The 20450-nt window shown below is 44.7% G+C and overlaps 1 protein-coding gene across 2 annotated transcripts in view; it reads left to right on the top strand.

Annotated features, from left to right (window-relative positions):
• Nucleotides 1-16741, top strand: part of AQP1 (aquaporin 1 (Colton blood group)) — a 28469-nt gene extending 11728 nt beyond the window's left edge. The window contains exons 2-5 of one of the 2 annotated variants that reach the window (XM_020811431.3): nucleotides 8817-8981; nucleotides 9964-10044; nucleotides 10825-10941; nucleotides 16333-16741. In XM_020811431.3, the coding sequence (XP_020667090.1) occupies nucleotides 8817-8981; nucleotides 9964-10044; nucleotides 10825-10941; nucleotides 16333-16347 (378 nt within the window). In that variant the 3' untranslated portion in view covers nucleotides 16348-16741. Of the gene's footprint in view, nucleotides 1-8816; nucleotides 8982-9963; nucleotides 10045-10824; nucleotides 11265-16332 lie in introns of those variants that run through there. The other variant, XM_020811430.3, reaches the window with a different exon arrangement.
• The last annotated feature ends 3709 nt before the right edge of the window (nucleotides 16742-20450 follow it).

Raw genomic sequence — 20450 nt, 5'->3', positions numbered from 1 at the left:
TAGTTTTGTGTTAAAAGAAATAGTTGTATGTTATACATCCAGTCTTTCTTTCTTTCTTTCTTTCTTTCTTTCTTTCTTTCTTTCTTTCTTTCTTTCTTTCTTTCTTTCTTTCTTTCTTTCTTTCTTTCTTTCTTTCTTTCTTTCTTTCTTTCTTTCTTTCTTTCTTTCTTTCTTTCTTTCTGTTTAAAACTTCTAAAATACCTATCTGACCGATGGTCATCCTTGGGCGGTGTACAACCGTAAAGCATGATAAACAGATAATTGAAATAAACAACAGATTCAAAAGTCATTTAATCTTGTTGTTGCATTCAATCCAACCCTGGGTTTCCCTACAAAGCCTTAAGAAAACAATATCGTGAGTATTTTATAACATTAGAGCCTTGCTTGTAGAGTGTGGTTGTTGATTGGTTGGCATGTCCTTCTGTTTTAATGCACGAGGGACGGTTTAAATGTCAACGTATTAAATTAATACATTATTTCCAATCAGTGCCCACGTTCTTAAAGGGTACTACCTGGACGTTGAACTGGGCCTGAGGGTTTTAAGGGTCTTGCCAGGCTGGAGGTGACGCGGTGTGAAAGATTTTTTGGTCCTTTTCATCATTAATCTGTCTTGTGGCAGAAGGAGAGGGAGAAGGAATTAATTACTTTCATGTCATGCAAAGTAAAGGAAAACAGTAGCGCCGGAAACTTGGGGGGACATTGCTGTGTTGGGAACGTTGTATATGTAGGAAGATTAAATCTGTTGCTCGGATGAAATGCACACACAGAGAGGTTTCTGGTTGTTGAGGGTGCATGGGAAATTTTGGACAAACCAGGGGGTGAAGTCTGGCTGATAATGCTTCTCCGTGTACAGATCCCCTGAATATACATAATGTATGTTTCTGTGTATAAGACTATACTTTTGTCTAAAAATTGAGGATCGTCTTATACATGGAAGCAAGCTGAGGAGAGAACAAAAACAAGTGGAGGGGAAAGCAGGGATCAAAGCGATCCTGCAGCGCTTTGATCCCTTTCCCCCCACCCTTGCTAAGCCCCACTTAGATTTCTTAATTTTGGATTAGAAAAGTGGGGAGCATCTTATACACTGAAAAATATGGTATATATTTCACCATGTGCTGTATGTCACATACCCCTGCAATTGTATGCTATCATTTCTCCCCCACTGCCAGAGAAATCTTTTTGTTTTTTACATTTTTAATTCCACTCCCAAGATGCTTTATTAAGTGTATCATCTATTAATAAAATCCACTTTCTGACAAAGCAGCATACCACAAATGAAATTTTTAAGAGCACATCTTTCTTTTTTCATTTGTACCAGAGTGTTGCACAATTTAAAATTATGGATGCATGTGAAGTACAGGTAAAATTAAAAGCAAACTAAAATGTAAAGATAATTAGACTGTTGTTGTCCAGGAGTGGAATACTTCAATAGTGTTATCACGGCCATTTGCTAGACCTTCTTTTTTTACATGTGGTGGGGCATAAATTGTATGAACATAAGTGCTGCATTGATTGAATTTCTCCACAATCACGGATTCCAAGTGCACCTGAAGCTGATCGGCCACCACACTCTCGACTACTTTACTGATGAAAGAAACATTGGCGACAGGCCTATAGTTGCCAATATCGTCCACCGCCAAATTCGGTTTCTTTCTAATGGGCCTAATGAGTGTCTCCTTCAGGGTGGGGGGGGGACCCTGCCCTCAAGGAAAGACCCATTAATTATCGCTGTGGCCTATTCAGTTGTTATAGGCCTGGCTGCTTTGATTAGCCAGGCCGGACAAGGGTCAAGAGATGAGGTAGTGGCCCGACAGCGGTCTAGCGTGGTCTTTCATGTTCAAGAAATCACATTTCAAAAGGGATGCCATGCTGAAGCCCTAAAGACCAACCACAAAACAAATGCTAGTTTTCAGATTAGATGAAGTGAAAAAAGCTGCCACCACCCACTCAGACGCTCTCAGATGCTTTCAACAGTTAAGGTTTTCCTCTTCCAATAATGGACTAGCTGTAATGTCTTTTTGTGCCCAGAGCTACTCAGTTTCCATCCTGCTTTCCCCTTCCATCCCATTTAAATACGAAAATGTAAGATTTTTATTTCCTTGTATAGAAGCTGGTGAGTACTTCACTGTGTAGTTTTACATTTTGATGATGATGATGATGTGTGTGTTGGTTGAAATCTATTTGCAGACATTTTCAAATGCTTTTCAGTTCTGTATATTTCTGGAACATATAGTTTTCTTCTGCAACTCCTGCCTCCCCCCCCCCAAAAAAAAGCCTCACAAACACATGGATTTCTCTGAGACAAGACGTGTTTCTTTCTATTGCCTTCCTACTTCCCCCACCCACCCACCTCTCGGGAGGTAAAATCTTGACATCTTTGCCTGGAACTGCACAGCTCATTGATCTTTTCCACTACCTCTAACATACCTTGGAAAACAACTGGCAAGCTTTTAAAGACAAGGGTGGCAGGACTACAAGGTTGTGCACCAGGGAGCAGCCTGGGTGATCAGATTTTGTACAACTTTCAGCTTCTAGACCTTATTGAAGGGTAGCCTTATGCGGGATATGCTTCAGTGTATCAAAGATGTGGATAACTCTTGTCAGGTCAGAGTATCCTCAAGGCCATCAGCATCATGGAACCTTTCTATAATTTTGCAGAGGGCACTAAAGGCTAGAGAGATGGAGCATGATGGAGGTCTTTAAAACATCACGTTGGGGGAAGAGAAAAATAGTATTTCTCTTGCCCCCCCCCCCCCCCGGTATTCGTTTGAAATGTGGTGCTGGAGGAGAGCTTTGTGAATGGCCAGAAAGATAAACAAATGGGTCCTAGATTAAATCCAGCCTGAATTATCTCCCGAGGCTAAAATGCTGAAACAGAGGCTGTCCTTCTTTGGGCACCTCATGAGAAGGCAGGATTCTCTGGAAAAGACAACAATGATGGAAAATTCCATACCCTGTCAAGGAGGCCCAGTGGGGAATCAAACTCCCAACCACTGGACTTAAACCACTGTGCTATCCAGCAGTTCAACATCAGTGACAAATCTACTATGAACCATTCCTGCTCTGAAGCCCCTGAAGGCTAGTGACATGTCCGCAGGGAGGTCCTCATGAGAGAGAAGAAGATGCAGTGTTAAATAAATATTGCAAACTTTACTGCTAAACCTCTCGGTTCACACTCCTCTCCTTCACAATAGTTAAACCCTACTGATTTATTTCTCTTCCTTGAAACCTCGTTCCCACAGGGATGAGACAATGGTGCAGATTGGAGGAGACAGTCAACAAATTAAACAGCTTTTGCTAGTGATGCCAAACGAGAAACCCATAGAAACCCCCTGTTTTATATACAGTACTTTCCAAATAAATGGGGCCATAATTCCTCTCTCTTTTTTTCTCAAGATGTCAGGTTGATTGTAACCAATAAAAGGAAAACTCTGGTTTCTCACTAGGCTTTGGATCTCCTGGAAATCAGTAGCTGAGGAGGTCTGCTAACGCCACCCGTGGAATGTAAAAGAAGTGGTTTATGAGGAAGGGCAAATCAGTGGAGTGGGAGGCTTGGCCTCCAGATTCTAAGAAAGGAGCCAAACATTAATTATTATTATTCAAAAATTCCAGACACAGTCAATTGAAATTATAAAAACATTGACAATATTATATGTCATTTTTGTTGTTGTTGTTATATTACCAAGAGAGGAGGATGCTACAGACAATATGGGTGGCAACTTTAGGTAGCAGTTGTATATTGTTCACTAGAGATGGGCACAAACTGATGATTTGGCAATTCGTGCCAGTTTGTTTATTGGCCGAACGGGTGTTCGGCGCTTCCCCACCCCGCCTCCTCTGCCTGGCGCCCACTCAGGGGCAGTGCCTGGAGGAGGCAGGGCAGGAAAGCCGGGGCACCTTCTCTGAGCGGGTGCCTGCTGGAGCAGGCGGGACTGGGAAATACCAGACCCCTGTTTTGCCAATAAACGAACCAGAACGAACTGCGAAACTTGTGGTTTGTGCTCATCTTTCTTGCCAATAGCCCTTAAGTTCTCCCAACAGTTGTGAGATATCAAAGAAACCTTCTCCAGATGAGCCAGCTTTGCCTGGAAGAGGAGATTTTAATGTCTGGGAAAGCTCATTTTTCTAGCTTCCTTGGATCATAGGCCAACGAGTCAGTTTGATAGGGTGGCCATTGCAAAGGGCAAAGCCATCATGATTTTTGAACAGTAAGAATGGGAAGAGGCACAGCAAAGCAAGCCGGTATTTGCTTCGCCTTTCCCATTTCCACTTGGATACTCCACCATCACCGAGGAGAAGGAACATAGTTCCTTCTTTCTTTGAAAATTGAGATATAACTCTCCAGGCCCAGTCTTCTGGGTGTGTGTACTCTGGCTTTCCTGCCTTAAAATATTGTCTCTGTGTGGAGAAATGACTTCTATATGAATAAAGGGATTCTGTTGTAGATTGAGCTCCGTGTTATGTACTTAGAAGATCAGAAATTATCCCATCCAAACTGGATATGTGATGGGGTGTGTATCTCTTCAAATGCAAGGAATGTGCCATACCATTGAGCATGGGGCTTATATCAAAGTTGTGGCCAACGTGACCTCAAACCCATTCACCCACCACCACATAGGGCTTATCTGGGGTTTGAATCAGGAGATCCCAAACTCCGAGTAAGTAGCCTCTTGGTCAACCCAGCCCCTCAACCCTCTCTAACCACTACAGTGCCCACCATCCCCTTCACCACGGCTTGTCTTGATGGGGGACACGGGAGTTGTGGTCAAAACCTTTGGCAGGGACCGGATGGCGTATTTCTGCTTTATTTATTTTTTCTACTGAGGAAACAATGGGCACCATTGGAGATGGACCTGTTGCCTCCAACAGTTGCGGTCTATCTTTGTGTCCGTGACTCAGCTCTTCACAGAGGATTCTCCATGTATCGTGGAGAAGGAAGGAAGGATGACAGACTCATCCATCCCAGCTTATAGGAAAATGAATCAAATTCACAGGGAGGCGGCCGCCTCGCCCAAGGCTGCTTTGATTGTAAAAGCGCACCGTTCATGCCACTGAGTCATCTTGTATAACCAATAAATAGCATAATTCTTCTTATTGCATTCATGTAAGGGAAAACATTCTCTGGTCCCCCCCCCCGCCCATCCCCCAGTTGCTATCCTTAAATAATGTTCTTGAAAAAAATCCAATAAGGAAAAATATGCAACCACAGGGGATGAATGTAGCTTGCTTTACCTGAGTTCCCATTTAATTTCCTGCTCCTTTTTCGCTCTCTTTGTTTACAGAAGGCAGAGAGCAAATAAGTGGCCTGGATCTAAAATATGTTCTTCATTACCTGCATTCCTAGATAAAACACTGGACATGGGGCTGCTTCCGAAACAAATCAGCAAGAACTGGAACTTGTTTATGTAACTAAGGTTTCGCAAAGTGCTGGATAGCTTAGCGGGTTCAGGACTCTGGCTGTGGAGTCAAAGGTTGGGAGTTTGACTCCCCCATGGGGCCTCTAAAAATGAGTTTTTCACTTGGGAAAATGAAAATACCAATTCCACACATACAGATCCACTGGGCAAAAAAAAAGGTGACTCCGATGAACTTTTGACTTTTAACAGAACCCCGTTGTCCGTGGGAAATGCCAAACGGCCCAAATCTGCTCACGGTTAAAACGCTTTTCAGATCGGTGAAGCCAACCCACATTTTCAAGAGATCGAGAAGTTCTTTCTCTACCGGGCTCTAGAACGATTCATGGAGGGTGCAGTAGAAACAACGAGAAGTCAGTTACACATCGCAGCACAAGTGGACAACCGTGGTCTCTCTGGAGAGGAGTGTTGCTACACAACCCCACTGTGGGGCACAACTGTTTGCCCTTACACAACATTTGGAGGTGTAAATCAAGACATGTCAGGATGCATGTCTTGTTTTAAAAGAGAAACACCGTTCAGGGCAGCTTCCAGGAGAAGACGTCTCTTTTAGAACAAGCCCAGGTCCTATCTGTGCTCATCTTTTTGACTCTGAAATATGGGCAGTTTTGAACTTCTAACTTTTGCTATGTCAGTTGGCAGTTGTCAAAATGGGCAAGAAGACCACACGTGGCCTTTGGGGCTGATTTTTCCCACCTCCTTTAGTGTAAAAGTCCTTAAAGCCCCCGTGAAAGTGGACTTCTCCCCAGAGAGTCACCGTTCGAGACAATCCCGCCGAGGAACGTCCGGCAGCAGGCGGAATAATCATTGAATCGTAGGGATTTGCTGCTTCACTTTAAGAGGGCAAGTGTTTTTGTTCACAGTGCATTGTGGGGTTTGTTGTCCTAAGGCAGGATAAATAGTCATTCCTCCCATTCTCATATTTTGTTTGGAGTGAGTGTGTGTTTGGGGGAAAGGATGACCGGGTGCATTCCTGATCTTTTCCAAAGCAGAACATCATGTTCTAAAGGTGGAATTCAATCAAATTTTTGCCTCAAGAAGCAGCAGTGTTTGGCAGTGAAAACTAGAACAGAGAGAGAGAGAGAAAGAGAGAGAGAGAGAGAGAACAGGCCTATTTCTCTGTCAGTCGCTGTTGAATAGACAGTTTGGAGAAATAACTTGGCATGACCAAAAGCATGAATTGTTTTTAAAAGGTGAAAGTAAAAATTAGACGCTTGCAAGTAATTTTTATCCCCTTAGATACAGATCACCTTTTACATTAGAGACGCAACTGCTGGATCCAATTAACACATTTCTTTGGAAAATATGCCGGCACAATAAACGTTGATGTGTGTTATGACACAGCCATTCATATTGGCTGCGCCAGGTTCATGATTTTTCTGTTATCATTCAGGGTGTGATCGGGCAGCAGGAAAGGCTGTGTGTCCAATCACACCGGAAAAGATCGCTTGGCAATCTCCCTTTAAGCAACCTTTCTGTCTGCCAGAGATGGCTCCAACGGCCTCCCCCCCCCCCCCCCAAATAGCAGATCCACAGCTGGACCAAAAAGGTCCCGTTTGCTGGAGTGCAATTTTCTATATGTCGCGTAACAACAGATTGCGTCACGGTTCCACGAGCGGTCCAAAATGCGATCGATTTCCCCATGTGAGCGCACCCTCCGTTTTGGATTGAGACGTTCCTCTGAAGAATGGGCAGGATGGCTTTCCAGGCCTGCCGGTGGTCATTTAGGCTTCATTCTTGTTTGCAAAATGTCAAAGGGAGTCCCTGGGTAGGTGTCTTCATAGGTAAAGGTAAAGGTTTCCCTTGACATTTAGTTCAGTTATGTCCGCCTATAGGGGGCAGTGCTCATCCCCATTTCCAAGCCATAGAGCCAGTGTTTGTCCATAGACAGTTTCCGTGGTCACGGGGCCAGCGCGACTAGACACGCAATGCCGTGACCTTCCCACCGAGGTGGTACCTATTTATCTACTTGCATTTTTACATGCTTTCGAATGGCTAGGTTGGCAGGAGCTCACTCCATCGCATGGATTCGATCTTACAACTGCTTGGTCTTCTGACCTTGCAGCACAGAGGCTTCTGCGGTTTAACCTGCAGTGCCACCACGTCCCTAGGTGTCTTCATAGGTTGAAGCAAAATGAACAAAAATCTCAGGACTTAGGAGGCAGGGTGTCTGCTAGAAAAGGATGTGGACTCAAATCGTGGGACTCGTGGTTATGTCGGATTTAAGCCACACCGGTGACTTGATTCACCCCCCCCCAAGATGGCTGGGACTTGAATTCTCAGAAGTCACCCTCCCCTCCATTTTTTTTCCTGGGGGAAAAAGCTTGCCTTTAATAGGGACTTGGAAATTGGGACCAAAGACTTGCCAATATCCTTGATACTACCTTAGTTTAGTGTATTATTATTATTGTGGTCCATGATCAGCACAAGAGATTGAACATAATACAGATTAGATTTCTAAGGCAATCACAATCCTAATACAGAGGCGGTGGGGGGCAGGGCGGGGGAGAGATAAAGAAAAATCTTAGCTTAAAATCAAGGAAGGTTGCTTTCTGTGTATCTTAAAAAAACAGGCTGCCCTGCCATGGAAGCTAATCCCAAATGTTCTTTCCTTATGTTTCTCTAAGGAGACATTCATCTTTCTGCCTTTTCACACCCCCTGTTGCTTTCACTTGTTTGAACTCAGCGTTGTTTTCCGACAGGATTCTGCCTGAAAAAAATTTGCAAATGGTGAAGAAATTTGCAAATAATTTGCAAATGTTGAAGAAATTTGCAAATGATAAAGAAATTTGCAAATGTTGAAGAAATTTGCAAATGATAAAGAAGAAATTTGTTGAAGAAATTTGCAAATTCCCCCCCCCCAAAAAAAACACAGAGAAAATTCTGTTCCACTCTTGTCAAAAGTCTGTAGGAATGACAGGTCATTTAAATGCCCGCTCTTTCTTATCCATGTAATCTAATTGAGGCCTCATTTAAAGTGATTCATTCACATATGGGTGTGTGTGTCAATCATTAGGGCAGCCATTTAGGGTGCCAAAGTTTTTCATAAACCTTCTTTGGTTATGGGACGTCTTGGAGATCCAATGAACAAGCTCAAGTGACAGGAAGCCAGATGAGAAAAAAACTTCTTAACTGTTAGAGCAGTACAACAATAGAACCCATGACTTCAGGGGTAGGTGGTGAGCGCTACAATGTTCTGGGCAGTCAAAAGAAAACTGGACAGCCAGCTGTCAGATCTGCTTTGCTCAGGATTCTTGCCTTAAGCAGGGGGTTGGACTGGATGGCCTCACAGACCCCTTTCCTGCTCAGGCATTCTATGATTCTACAGACAGGTTGCCTCGTTTCCTTGACTGTTGTGGACTGTAAATTCCTCACATCCTCTTTTCTGTTTTGCCCTCACAGCTGGCTGAAGGAGTCAATTCAGGACAAGGTCTCGGCATTGAAATCATTGCCACTTTGCAGCTGGTGCTCTGTGTGCTTGCCACCACAGACAGGAGGAGGACCGACGTCTCCGGATCGGCCCCACTGGCCATTGGCCTTTCTGTGGCCTTGGGGCACCTTCTCGCTGTAAGTAGAAAGTCCGGCTAGGGAGCTGCTTCTAGTTTCTGTTGCAGTTTTGATGTTTTGGTAAAAAAAATTCTTTTTGCTACACAGTAGAAGTGTACAGACAGAGAGGAGGCCAGCTACAAGTTCTCCGACAGTCTCAACCTTCTCTCCTTAACTGGCACTTACAGTCTCAGTAACTCATCCTGAAACATTTAGTAGAGGAAAGACTAAAAAAATGTGAACAGATCTACAGCAAACAAGCAACCCGCTGACGTCAACTGACTAAAGAGAGGGGGAAAGGAACGCTAACTGGAGAGGCGGGGCTCTCTTTTAATTCAGAGATGGGAGGGAACGATTGGTCAATGCTCGATGGATTGACAGTCACACCAGCCCAGAAACGTCCCTCCCTCGCAGCATGTGAGGTTTTAAAAAGTCCAGCGATTTCAGAGGCAAAGAGTATATTCTTCTCAAAGGATACAGCTACAACCTGAGAAAGTTTTTTTTTTTTAAAAAAAATATATTTTCCAGAATTTCTCATTCTGGCTGGGTGGGGGGTTTGAGCTTTGGCCCTGGCTATCTTAGTCCGAGGTTTCCAGGAATTGTCATCTAACAGGGACACTTTCCCAGGCTTTCCACTGGACACATCATCATCATCATCGTGATAACCAACAACAACAACATGCCATAAAGTCAGCTCTGACGTACGGCAGCCATTTTGTTTTTTTTCCTTGGTATCCTGGTGGTTTCTCATTCTCCTTTTCTAGGTGCTTTGGAACTGTTTAGGTTTTCTAAGTCCACACAAATGGGTTCTTTTCCTCCAAGGCGCAGCGAGCAATTGAACTCCAGTCCTGACCCCCTCATGATTCATCTCACTGAACTAACCAGGCAGTTTGCTACTGGGTAGAGACTATCTATCTGTATAGGTGGAAGGTGGGCAAGACATCGGCTTTCTGAGATGAAAGATGCATCTCTGCTAATTGTCTTTCCCTTTGCTGTTCTGCAGATTGACTACACCGGGTGTGGAATCAACCCTGCCAGATCATTTGGATCCGCTGTGGTTGTGGGAGATTTTAAGAACCACTGGGTAGGTTTCAAATCCTCATAACCCAATGGGAGAAGTATTTATCCACATAGTGGAGAAAGACACAAATCTCCTTGTGATGCGAAGTTCAAATAGACACCCTTTAGAAGCTTGAGTTTCAAATTTCTGGTTAAATTCCTCTAGCCACACAGCGGAAGTTCAGGGATTCGAAGAGCAGAATAGCTTCAAGCTCCCTAGATGAGTCCACCCCTCCTTTTTTTCTCACCAAGTGGCGCTAACAATCTCAATAACTCACCCTGAGACATGATTAGCAGAAAGAATAGAAACATGTCATTTACTTACAGCGGGCAGATAATAGCAAGGGCTGATTGAGGCAGCAGACCTCAACAGATTCACTGACTGCTTCAGACAAGAGAGGGAAAGAGGTTAAAAGCAGAGAGGTGGGGCTCTCTTTGAATTCAGAAGCAGGAAGGAACTATTAGTTAGGACTAGATAGATTGACAGCCCACAAAGGTCCCTCCCAACCACGCCTACTAAAGCTTGTATGCGAGGTTGCTATAACTCCACCAGGTTCTATGGCACTTTTTGCTTACAATTTCTTGGGCTCTGCAGATCTCCTCCACAAAGAAATAGATCATCATAGTGCCGTTCTGCTTTTCTTCCATCGCCTTGTTCTTCTCTTGGATGAAGACAGGTGGGGGGGGGTCTCTCCTGTCTTGGCCCTAATGAGCTTAGATGATCAGAGGGAATAAATGATCTATCTGAGCCACAGTACCAAGAAACCAGCCAACCCCCCTCCCATCATGTGCCTTTCCCTTTCAGATTTTCTGGGTTGGCCCCATCCTTGGAGGCGTCAGCGCCGCCCTGGTCTACGACTTCATCCTGGCTCCACGAAGCTGTGACGTCACTGACCGCATGAAAGTCTGGACCAGTGGCCAGGTAGAAGAATACGACCTCGATGCCGATGACTCCAGAGTGGAGATGAAGCCAAAATAAAGGAGAGTCAAGACAGAAAGAGGAAAAGAGAGAGAGAGAGAGAGAAGGGGGAAAGGCGAATCCATTTTCTGGAGTTTTTAAGAAGCAGTATTATAGACTCTTTGTAAAACAAGAAAAGATTCTTCCAAAAGTATTTGCAAATTCTTAGGGTTATCCTTCTATATAGATATATAGATATATATATATATTTCCTCTCCCATTCTTTCCAGACACCTAGATCTGTGGTTACACAATAAAGGGGGCGGGGCGGAGACCTGGATCCAAAATGATTCTATTTTTGTGCGAACGTGAGCTAGAAAGATGTGTAGCAACCATTCAAGAAGCTCTGATATCCTATTGCTTCTAATCCAAAGGGATCAGCTTCTTCTCAAATAGAGGACACGCTGGCACATTATGTTTACGCCGTCAGAAAGGATGATTGACTAGAGCTTGCTTGAGGAGATTTCCCCAGAGCAAAGGTTTTGAATCCAGCGAGGGGGCCGCATTCTGTTCGGGGGCCGTGCAATTAAGGGTGTGGAAGCAGCAACTCTTGAGGGAACGTTCTAGAAGTGAAAGATCACCTATGGCCTTCTCTGAAATCGTACGGTTCTCAATAAGGAGCGACACCCATTTCTTACACCAACACAGTGGTTCTCCCACCTTGGGTCTCCAGATGTTTTTGGACTACAACTCCCAGAAATCCTGGCCAAACACAGCTAGTGGTGAAGGCTTCTGGGAGTTTTAGTCCAAGAACATCTGGGGACCCATGGTTGGGAACCACTGGACTAACAGACCTACACCATGGTAACATGAGCAGCTCATGGACTGGGTCAGGGGGTGCTTCACCCCAACATTTCAGGGGAGAGGTGTCCCCCTTTCTTAGTCAGGAGCTGTCACTGACTGGCAATCAGAACCCAAAACAGGGTTCCTCTTATGGAGCTGCATAGGTTTCAAAGCTATAGGGCTTGTGAGCTCTGACATAGCTGGACTTCCAAATACGTTCGTGTGGCATTTATATCACCTACACAATCCTGATTCCGGAATATAAATGTAACACTAAAGTAAGGAATATCTCCATTTCTTACAACCTGATTTTATATATTACTCTTGGTGAAAAAAAATTCAATTTATATATTTCTTTAACCACCCTTTGATTATAATTTGGTGGTGGGGAGTTGATATAGTTAGTGCGGATCTTACATCCCACCTGTGGGCTGGCAATTTCCCATTCCAATCTCCACAGATCAAAGCTGAGGAGAAACTCTATTCTGTATATCATAATTTTTTATTCTGGGAGTTCTACATGACTTATACACACACATGAAAGATTACTAAATGTGGCTCGCCTGGGATGAAGGGCCTAAACTAGAAAGCTTTGAAGCTTAGCTAGGCCTAGCTTCCACACTAGCTTCCTGTTCCTGCCCCAGTGCTAGCTGGGAGCTTCCTTTCCAAACAGGAAGTGTAGGGGGAGCTAGGCCTAGCTGAGCCTCAGAGCCCTCAAATTGAGGCTTTTCTCCCAGATGAGCCACATTTAGGTATTTGTGAGGTACCTGTAAAGCAGCTAGGACCCTCAGAATGGAGAATTATGGTGTCTGTAGTCCCCCAAATCCCATCCCTATTGCTCACAGTGGTTAGCATTGGTAGGATCAATCCTGATGGTCAAGCTTCTTTCATAGCCCTGCTTACATGTGCTAGGGACATTATGCATTGAAAGCAAATACTCTTTCCAGGTGTGGTATCTCCTTTAGCCTTAATTGAAGTCGATGGGGATTGCACTGAAACTGTTGCAAACTTCACACTCGTTCCCCCGGATGCTGGTGGACAGCTTTTCAACGTGAACTGCTGAATGGTCTAGGGCAGTGGTCCCCAACTTTGGGCCTCCAGATGTTCTTGGACCTCAGCTCCCAGAAATCCTGGCCAGCAGAGGTGGTGGTGAAGGCTTCTGGGAGTTGTAGTCCAAGAACATCTGGAGGCCCAAGGTTGGGGACCACTGGTCTAGGGAATTATAGGGAAGGAGCTAAGTTAACACACATTCATCTCCATGAAATATTGTTAAATCTCTTGCATCAGAGAGTGAGAAAGAAATGTTGGCATCTTTTAGGTATAAATTGTACCTCCATAGACCCACAGCTGGACCCATCGTTTTAAGAAAGGGGAACATGGGACTTTAAAGCTGAATCAAAGATCTGAAGTCAAAATGAAAAACGTGTACATAGAAAAAGAGAGAAACTATCTACCCCAAACGCATCCAAGTGCATTTTGTAGTCTTGTGTGGATCGGAACCATCATCTCCCCAGATCTTGCCCAGAGCTCCCTGCCACGTCGGTTCAATTTAGCCAATCCTCACCCCTTTTTTATAACCACAGAAGACACCCCAGGACTCTCCCCTTGGGTTCAGTCAGTGCACGAAGAGGCAAGTAAGACCTCCCGGATTTGCCTTCCACAATACAGCTCACTCTGTACGGCCCACATTTTTTTGGCTGGCATCTGAAGTGCCCTCGCCCAATGCTGCAACAATTTTGTCACGAGAGGTGTAGCGCTCCGATTTGTTCAACATGTGCTATGTAACGATCTACCTGGAGAGAAGATGGAGAAATGGGGAAGAATGCTTTGGTTTCTTTCCCTGTTGAGAGTCCTATTGGTTTCAGATTTCCCTCTTCTGGGTGGAGGTAGTACAGTAAGACCGCTATATCCACTGAGGATGGGTTCCAAGACCCCTCGTGGATGCTGGAAAATGTGGATTATAGGGAGCATGGTTGAATGCTATACATAGCCTGGTCTCTGGCTCCCTCTAAAGGGTGGTTCTGGTAACTTCATCATTGAAAATATTTTGGGGGGAATTTTTTAAAAATATTTTTAATATTTTCAGACAGTGGATAAGTGAATCATCAGATACTGATACAGTGGATAAGTGAGTCCTACTGTATATGCTTATAAATTTCCTCATCAGAAAATCCATAGAGCTGTGATGGAGCACCTTTTCACCCTGGGGACAAATGGCAGTTTTCGAGATAGCAGCCACAACGGGAGACGGGAGAGTGGGTGGAGCTAAGGGCAGGGGGCGTAGCCAAAGCAAGAGGGTGGGGGGGGTAGACGTTTGCCTGCAAAGGGTATAAAACACCGTTCTAGGCATGCCAGCTGAAGAGGAAGTCAATAATCTCATGGCACACAAAATACAGCTTTGCTCCAGACATGATTCAAACCCAGGACTCGGTTCCATGAAACAGTTTACCATACAGTATCAGTGGGGCCAGGGAGGATGGAGGAAATCGGACCCATTGCACCGTGGAAATAGTTTCAGAGCATCTCACATTATCATTTAAATAAAGATGAAGCAATGTTCTTGAGATCGCTCCATGTTAAGTCAGCGCTTGGAGAGAAAAAAAATCTCACACCAAAAAAAAGAGAACATATTTTTGATACCCCTGCAGGAATATGATCGAAGCCACTGGTTCCCAATATTGGGTTACCCAGGAGTTCTCGAACAGCAATTCCCAGAAGTCTTCAACCACCAGAGTTGCCGGCCGTGGTTTTGGGGAGCTGCAATCCAAGAACATCGGGGTGACCCGAGGTTGGGAACCATTGATCGAGGCTCTCCACCTCACCTCACCCCATCTGGCCTGGCCGAATCTTGTTTGTCTTGTGTGTACGCACACCGTTTGTCCTTTGGATTGCTGCTCCTCCCCAACCTGCAGAATTCTGGGCATTGTAGTCCGAAACCCACACCCCTTTCTCGCCTCGGGCTCCAGCTCTGCAAGGATGAGGCAGTAACATAGACGTCTAGTGGAGGATGATGGGCTGCCAACTCTGATGAGTTCTATCTTCTCCATCTGGCTGAAAATGGAAAAACACGGCTCTCCAATAGGTAGACAATGGCTGAAATCCCATTGGCTTAGCGTAGTAAATCATAACTAGAGTAGACCCATTGAATCAGTGGGGATTTGGTGAGTCAACGAACTAGAGTAGACCCATTGAATCAGTGGGGATTTGGTGAGTCAATGGCTCGGTGAGTTCTGTGGGTTTATCAGCTCTCCTTTAGTTGGGACTTACTACAATAAACAACAGGATTTCAGTCTGTGTCTTGATTCTGCCTCAACAATTCTACTTTTACTAACCTCTCAGGGGCAGTTATGCAAAAAATATCCCCTTTCTACATTTTGCTAGCTGTTGCAGAGAAATTCTGGGACAACTTGTGTGTGTGTGTGTGTGTGTGTGTGTGTGTGTGTTTTCTTAGAGAAAGACTAATTTGTGTTGTAAGAATGAAGGGAAATTAAAAAAAAAAATCAGCCAAAGATATAAAATACATGGACACTGGAAATATAAATATTATTAACACACACCATAGAACCTAAACCGTGGTCATATTAATTATTCTTGCTTTAATTAATGTATTCAAAAATCGTCAAATGTTTTGTTAGGTCAACCCTTGTGATTTCAACTGAAACTCAATTTTGTAGCAACCTAGGAACAAAGGTGCCTGCTCCTCTTGGGAAGCTGACTTGGTCTCCTCAAAAATCTTCCGGTTCTCCTCGATTTTGGATTTTTGACCAATTTTGCTCAAATTTAGCTCAAGGTAGAATTTGGTGGCCATTTGTTACAGACTGAATTTTTGTTTTAACACACTTCAGAAAGCCGTTCTTTTGAGGTCCAAAACGGATGTGACGGGCCTATAGACCCCGTTTCCATCTCTTTTCTATTCATTTCTGAAGCATGAAGAGATGCGGGTCTTATTCTAATACCAGTTCCAGTCGTGTGGGACACTTTCCCCCTCGGTTGACGTTATTTCCAGTGCTGAAATTCAGTTGATCTCCAACCAACCCCAAATGAAAGAGTGGGGGGAATTGCTATTCATCGCTAGAATTCTTTCTCTCAATGACCATATTTTTTCCCTCAAGAAGGCCCGACTAGAAAAATCCTACTCTATTGCATAACGCCACTTCCACCCCTGAAAAATCTGGCAATGGCCGTAGTCTTCCTTTTACCCCCCCCCCCACTTTACGTAATTATCTGGGCCTTAATTGACAACTGGAGCAGGGGAATTCCATTAAGCGAATGGCTTTGCTCTACCTGGAACCAGCAAACTAGATTTAGGTCTCAGGCTGAAAGCCTAAGATGAGGACTTCCATGGTAGCCTAAAGAGAAAAAGTGGTTCGTGGTCAGACAAAGAAGGTTCGAGTTCCTCTGCTTACAAGAGCAATGAATCTCTGGTCCTCCAGATGTTTTGGGGCTGGAGTTTCAGTCACTCTAATAGTTTGGAAGGAGGGGATTCGAAGCACAGCTGGAGGACCTCAGGTTTCTTAATCTGTTTTACCTAATTGCCTTTTAAAACAAATAAACCCTTATCGTGTCTTTTAGCTGAACAGGGCTTGAATGACTAATATGGGAGCATCAACGCTTGTCCCTCATTGAAACCTGTTCACACGTTCAAGTGTTCGGAACCAAACACGGATGGAGAACTCGAGTGTCCTGGAGGCGTAGACGGCGTCCAATCTGTGTACCATTTCTGACCAGCGTGTGGGGGGGGGGGTGTCACTCCGTGAAATTATTTTTTGGGGGAATGCTCCTCTCCTTGTTCAACCCACCAGCCGCAAGTGCTTTGTGTTGTACTTATTTTTAAAGCCCGTACATACTTTAATTCACTCAGTCTGTTACAGAAATGATAGCTGATGTCTTCTGTCGTTTATGAATCCATAAAGGGTCCAGATAACCGGGTGTAAACATTTTCAGCTCTGTGTGAAGACCAATAAAGGAAGCAAGAAGAAAACTCCCTTGCTTTGTCTTGTGTACATGTCAATATGGCGTCATCGTGACCGGATATGTGACGGGCTTAAAAATAAAGAAAACATATTGTGCTCACCACTGTGACGTGGCCCCATGGTGTGATGGGTAACCCAGTGGGACCTCTAATTATCTCTTTTATGGTCCTCTAACTACTCAGATTCTAGCAAAATGGCCAGTACTTTAGCATTTTTAATACCACGCTTGCTGTGTTGATTCCAAACAATCTAAAACAGGGGTTCCAAGCCTTGAGTCCCCCAGATGTTCTTGGACTACAACTCCCAGAAATCCTGGCCAGCACAGCTAGGGGTGAAGGCTTCTGGGAATTGTAGTCCAAGAATATCTGGGGTTGGGAAGCACGGATCTGAAGTATGGTGTAAAAGAGGAGGAGGCAAGAGGATCTTGAGGTGGTGGATTATACCAATCCAGACCCTATGTAAAGATGGTACATTTGTATGCAGTCCACATACAACATTTCCAGACACGTTCTGTCTCTACTCTGCCCATGTAGTGGAAGAAGCGAGAATACTTGATAACTCAGTGGTTTAGATATCTGGCTGTAGGTTGGGAGTTCGATTCCCCACTGGGCCTTCTTGAGAGGGGCTGATCATCCATAGGCCCCCTTCCAACTCTGCAGCTCGATGATGATCATGATGACTTGCTAAATCGTTCATGTTCTACACACCTCAACAATACACTTTCAAGCCACAGAAGACTCCTTGCCTTCAGCCAAGAAGACAAAGATTTCACTTGCCCCCCCTCAAAGACTCTGTAACTTGTACAAAACATCTCCAGTGTCTTCCTTCCATGAGAAGCAAAGTCCACGTGCACGCACGCATACACAGAGAGCAAGCCTGGGAGATCTTGGCTTGTTTCAACCAGCAGTTCCCAACCTTGGGTAACCCAGATATTCTTGGGTTGCAATTCCCAAAAGCCTTCGCCCCCAGCTGTGCTGGCTGGGTTTTCTGGGAAATGCCATCCCAGAGTACCTAGCCGACTCAAGGTTGGGTTTACCATCTCAACTGGGGTGCAGTTTGCACAAAACTACGCCATTTTGCACAAAACGGGCCATCTCTTCTGCGAAATATTGCTCCCGACAGCCTGTCAGGATTTTCCTCACCATTTTTACCACTGAGGAGAAGTATGAGATTTTGCTGTCATGAGACGAGTCAAGATTTGCAACGACCACTCTGAAGCGAGACTAGATTGGCTCGCCCCTGAGGCGGCCCTCAGAGCACTTGGTGGCGACGCCTGGTGGTGGTCCAAAAGAGGCTGTCATGGCTTCATGTTTCACAGCCGTTGACACACGCCAACTCGGAAAAATTTAAATGTTCAGACTCCAACTCCCACAATGCCACAGCCAGCATGAGCCTTGGAGAGCTTCAACTCTCCGAAGTAACTTTTCCAACCTCGGAGGTCTCCTTCAATTCCCCCTTTCCCGAAACGTCTCAGCACTCTTACTTGTCGCATCATTTCACCTCTGAGCGAACATGGTTCCTTGTTGCAAGATCAGGAGTCCGAACAAAGCAGGAAACGGCGCTGGCAAGACGTGCCACGGAGACATTTCCAGGTTCGTTTCCCAAACAATAAACACGTCGAAGGAGAGAACTCGTGGTTCCCGCTACAGCTCAATCCCCAGAAATGCCCTGCTACCCAGGTTGACCTTCCACCCCTCTGGTGAGCTGCAGAAACGATGGCTCTTGTGGAAATTCAACGAACGGTTGGGTTGGATGATGTGTTAGACCAGAAAGGTGCAGTCCGGCATTCTCCGAAAAAGCGAGGGAGATGTTTTTAAGCCCAAGAGTTGCCTCAAGTTGGCCTTCAACCCAATCTTTCATTAAATCGATGGAAGTCGACTTGCCCCTCTGCTGGCATCAATGCCTTCAGGTCGATCTTAGCACGAAGAACATTTTCTTAAGAATGGAATAGGTCAAGCACATAATGGAATTAAAAAGAACAGGCGCCCTATAATAGGGATGTCAAACTTTTCTACCCCTGTCAGCCCCCCCTGCATGATTCAGGACCTTAGAAAATCAGGTCACCCGAAGTTTCACTAGCTATCTGGGACCCCTGACCCACTGACAATAAGAACCATTTTTAAATGGTTTAAAATCAAATGTCTCCATGACAGGAATGAAAGCATCGGCTATTTTGCCAGAGAAGTGTGGGTTTCTTTTGGTTTGGAAAGTGACCTAAAATACTCTTCTGCCAGAGGCTCGTTTGTTTTAAATTGCTTGCCAAACTGTTTTACAGTAAGACCTGCTTCTCTGTGGGATCAGTATCCACTGATTCATTGACCCAAAGTCTGAAAATATGAAAGATATTAAAAGAAAAATCCTCCTCAATTATTTTTAATGATGAAGTTATCAGAATTGGCCACTAGAGGGAGCCAGAGGCTGCACTTATGTACAGCGTTTGCTAGAGGAATATATTTCTATGATTTCTATGATAGTATTCATTATAATCACATTTTTTTCAGCATCTGCAACAAGGGGCTTCGGACCGATTCCTCGCTGAGACGGAGATCCTACTGTATTTCAGTCGGTTTGGCATATGTTAAGCTCTCTATCTGAGTAAATTGAGAAGGAGGAGTGCCAGGCTTTGCTGCATGTATCTGCTGGGCAGCACAGCATCCTCTCCGAGGGAGCAACCCAACTTCCCTGAGGAGCCAGCCCAAAGTAGTTGTGACAGAAAAACTGGGTGGCGGCCTCTCCTCACATACTAGACCACCCAGCTTCCAGTTCTTTCCTTAAGGAAATGCTAACAGTGATTTATAATCATGTGAATATCATGTGCTTATACAGTGGTGCCTCACTTTACGATTGCCCCGCATTACGACGAATCCACTGTACGACAATCTTTTTGCGATCGCAAAATGATGATCTAAATGGGGGGATTTCGCTTTGCGATGATCAGTTCCCTGCTTCAGGAACCGATTCTTCGCAAAACGATGTTTTTCTAACAGCTGATCAGTGGTTTCAAAATGGCCGCCGGCTAATTAAAATGGCTCCCTGCTGTGTTTAGGGATAGATTCCTCACTATACAGGCAGCGAAAATGGCCGCCGTATGGAGGATCTTCGCTGGACGGTGAGTTTTTGCCCCATTGGAACGCATTGAACAGGTTTCAATGCGTATCAATGGGGTTTTTTATTTCGCTTTACGATGTTTTCTCTTAACGGCGATTTTCCTGGACCAGATTATCGTTGTTAAGCGAGGCACCACTGTAAACCAAATTAAAGAATACTGACACATATTGCGTGGTATATTATTAATGTAAACAGACTCTTACTTTCTGTCATTTATTCTATAAGTTTCCATCCTGTCTTTCTTTCCTCTTGTAGGTAGCCTTCTTCAGCCTGGAGATCTCCAGATGTTTTGGGCGACGTCTCCTCAGCCCCAGCCAAGTTGGGCAATGGTCAAGGATGAGGAAAAATAGTACCGAAACATCTGGTAGAGCCAAGCTGAGAAGGGCTGACTCAAATCAGCTAACAAAACATAGAGATATTTGAGGTAATACCATGGAGGGGAGTATGCTCATATCAACAAACGAACAGATTATCAAACCAGATGCATAGAATGACAGAAATCCTTTCTCTTTGGAAGTCCTCATGGTGTGTGCATCTGGGTTCATTTGTCTGATTGGCTACACCTACTGAAATGCCATCTTCTGTACCATTAAAGCTGTTGGTACCCTG

Source organism: Pogona vitticeps, chromosome 6, assembly GCF_051106095.1.
Source record: "Pogona vitticeps strain Pit_001003342236 chromosome 6, PviZW2.1, whole genome shotgun sequence".
NCBI lineage: Eukaryota > Metazoa > Chordata > Lepidosauria > Squamata > Agamidae > Pogona > Pogona vitticeps.
Note: the sequence above shows the minus strand (reverse complement) of the source record. Positions and strands in the feature narration are given on the sequence as shown.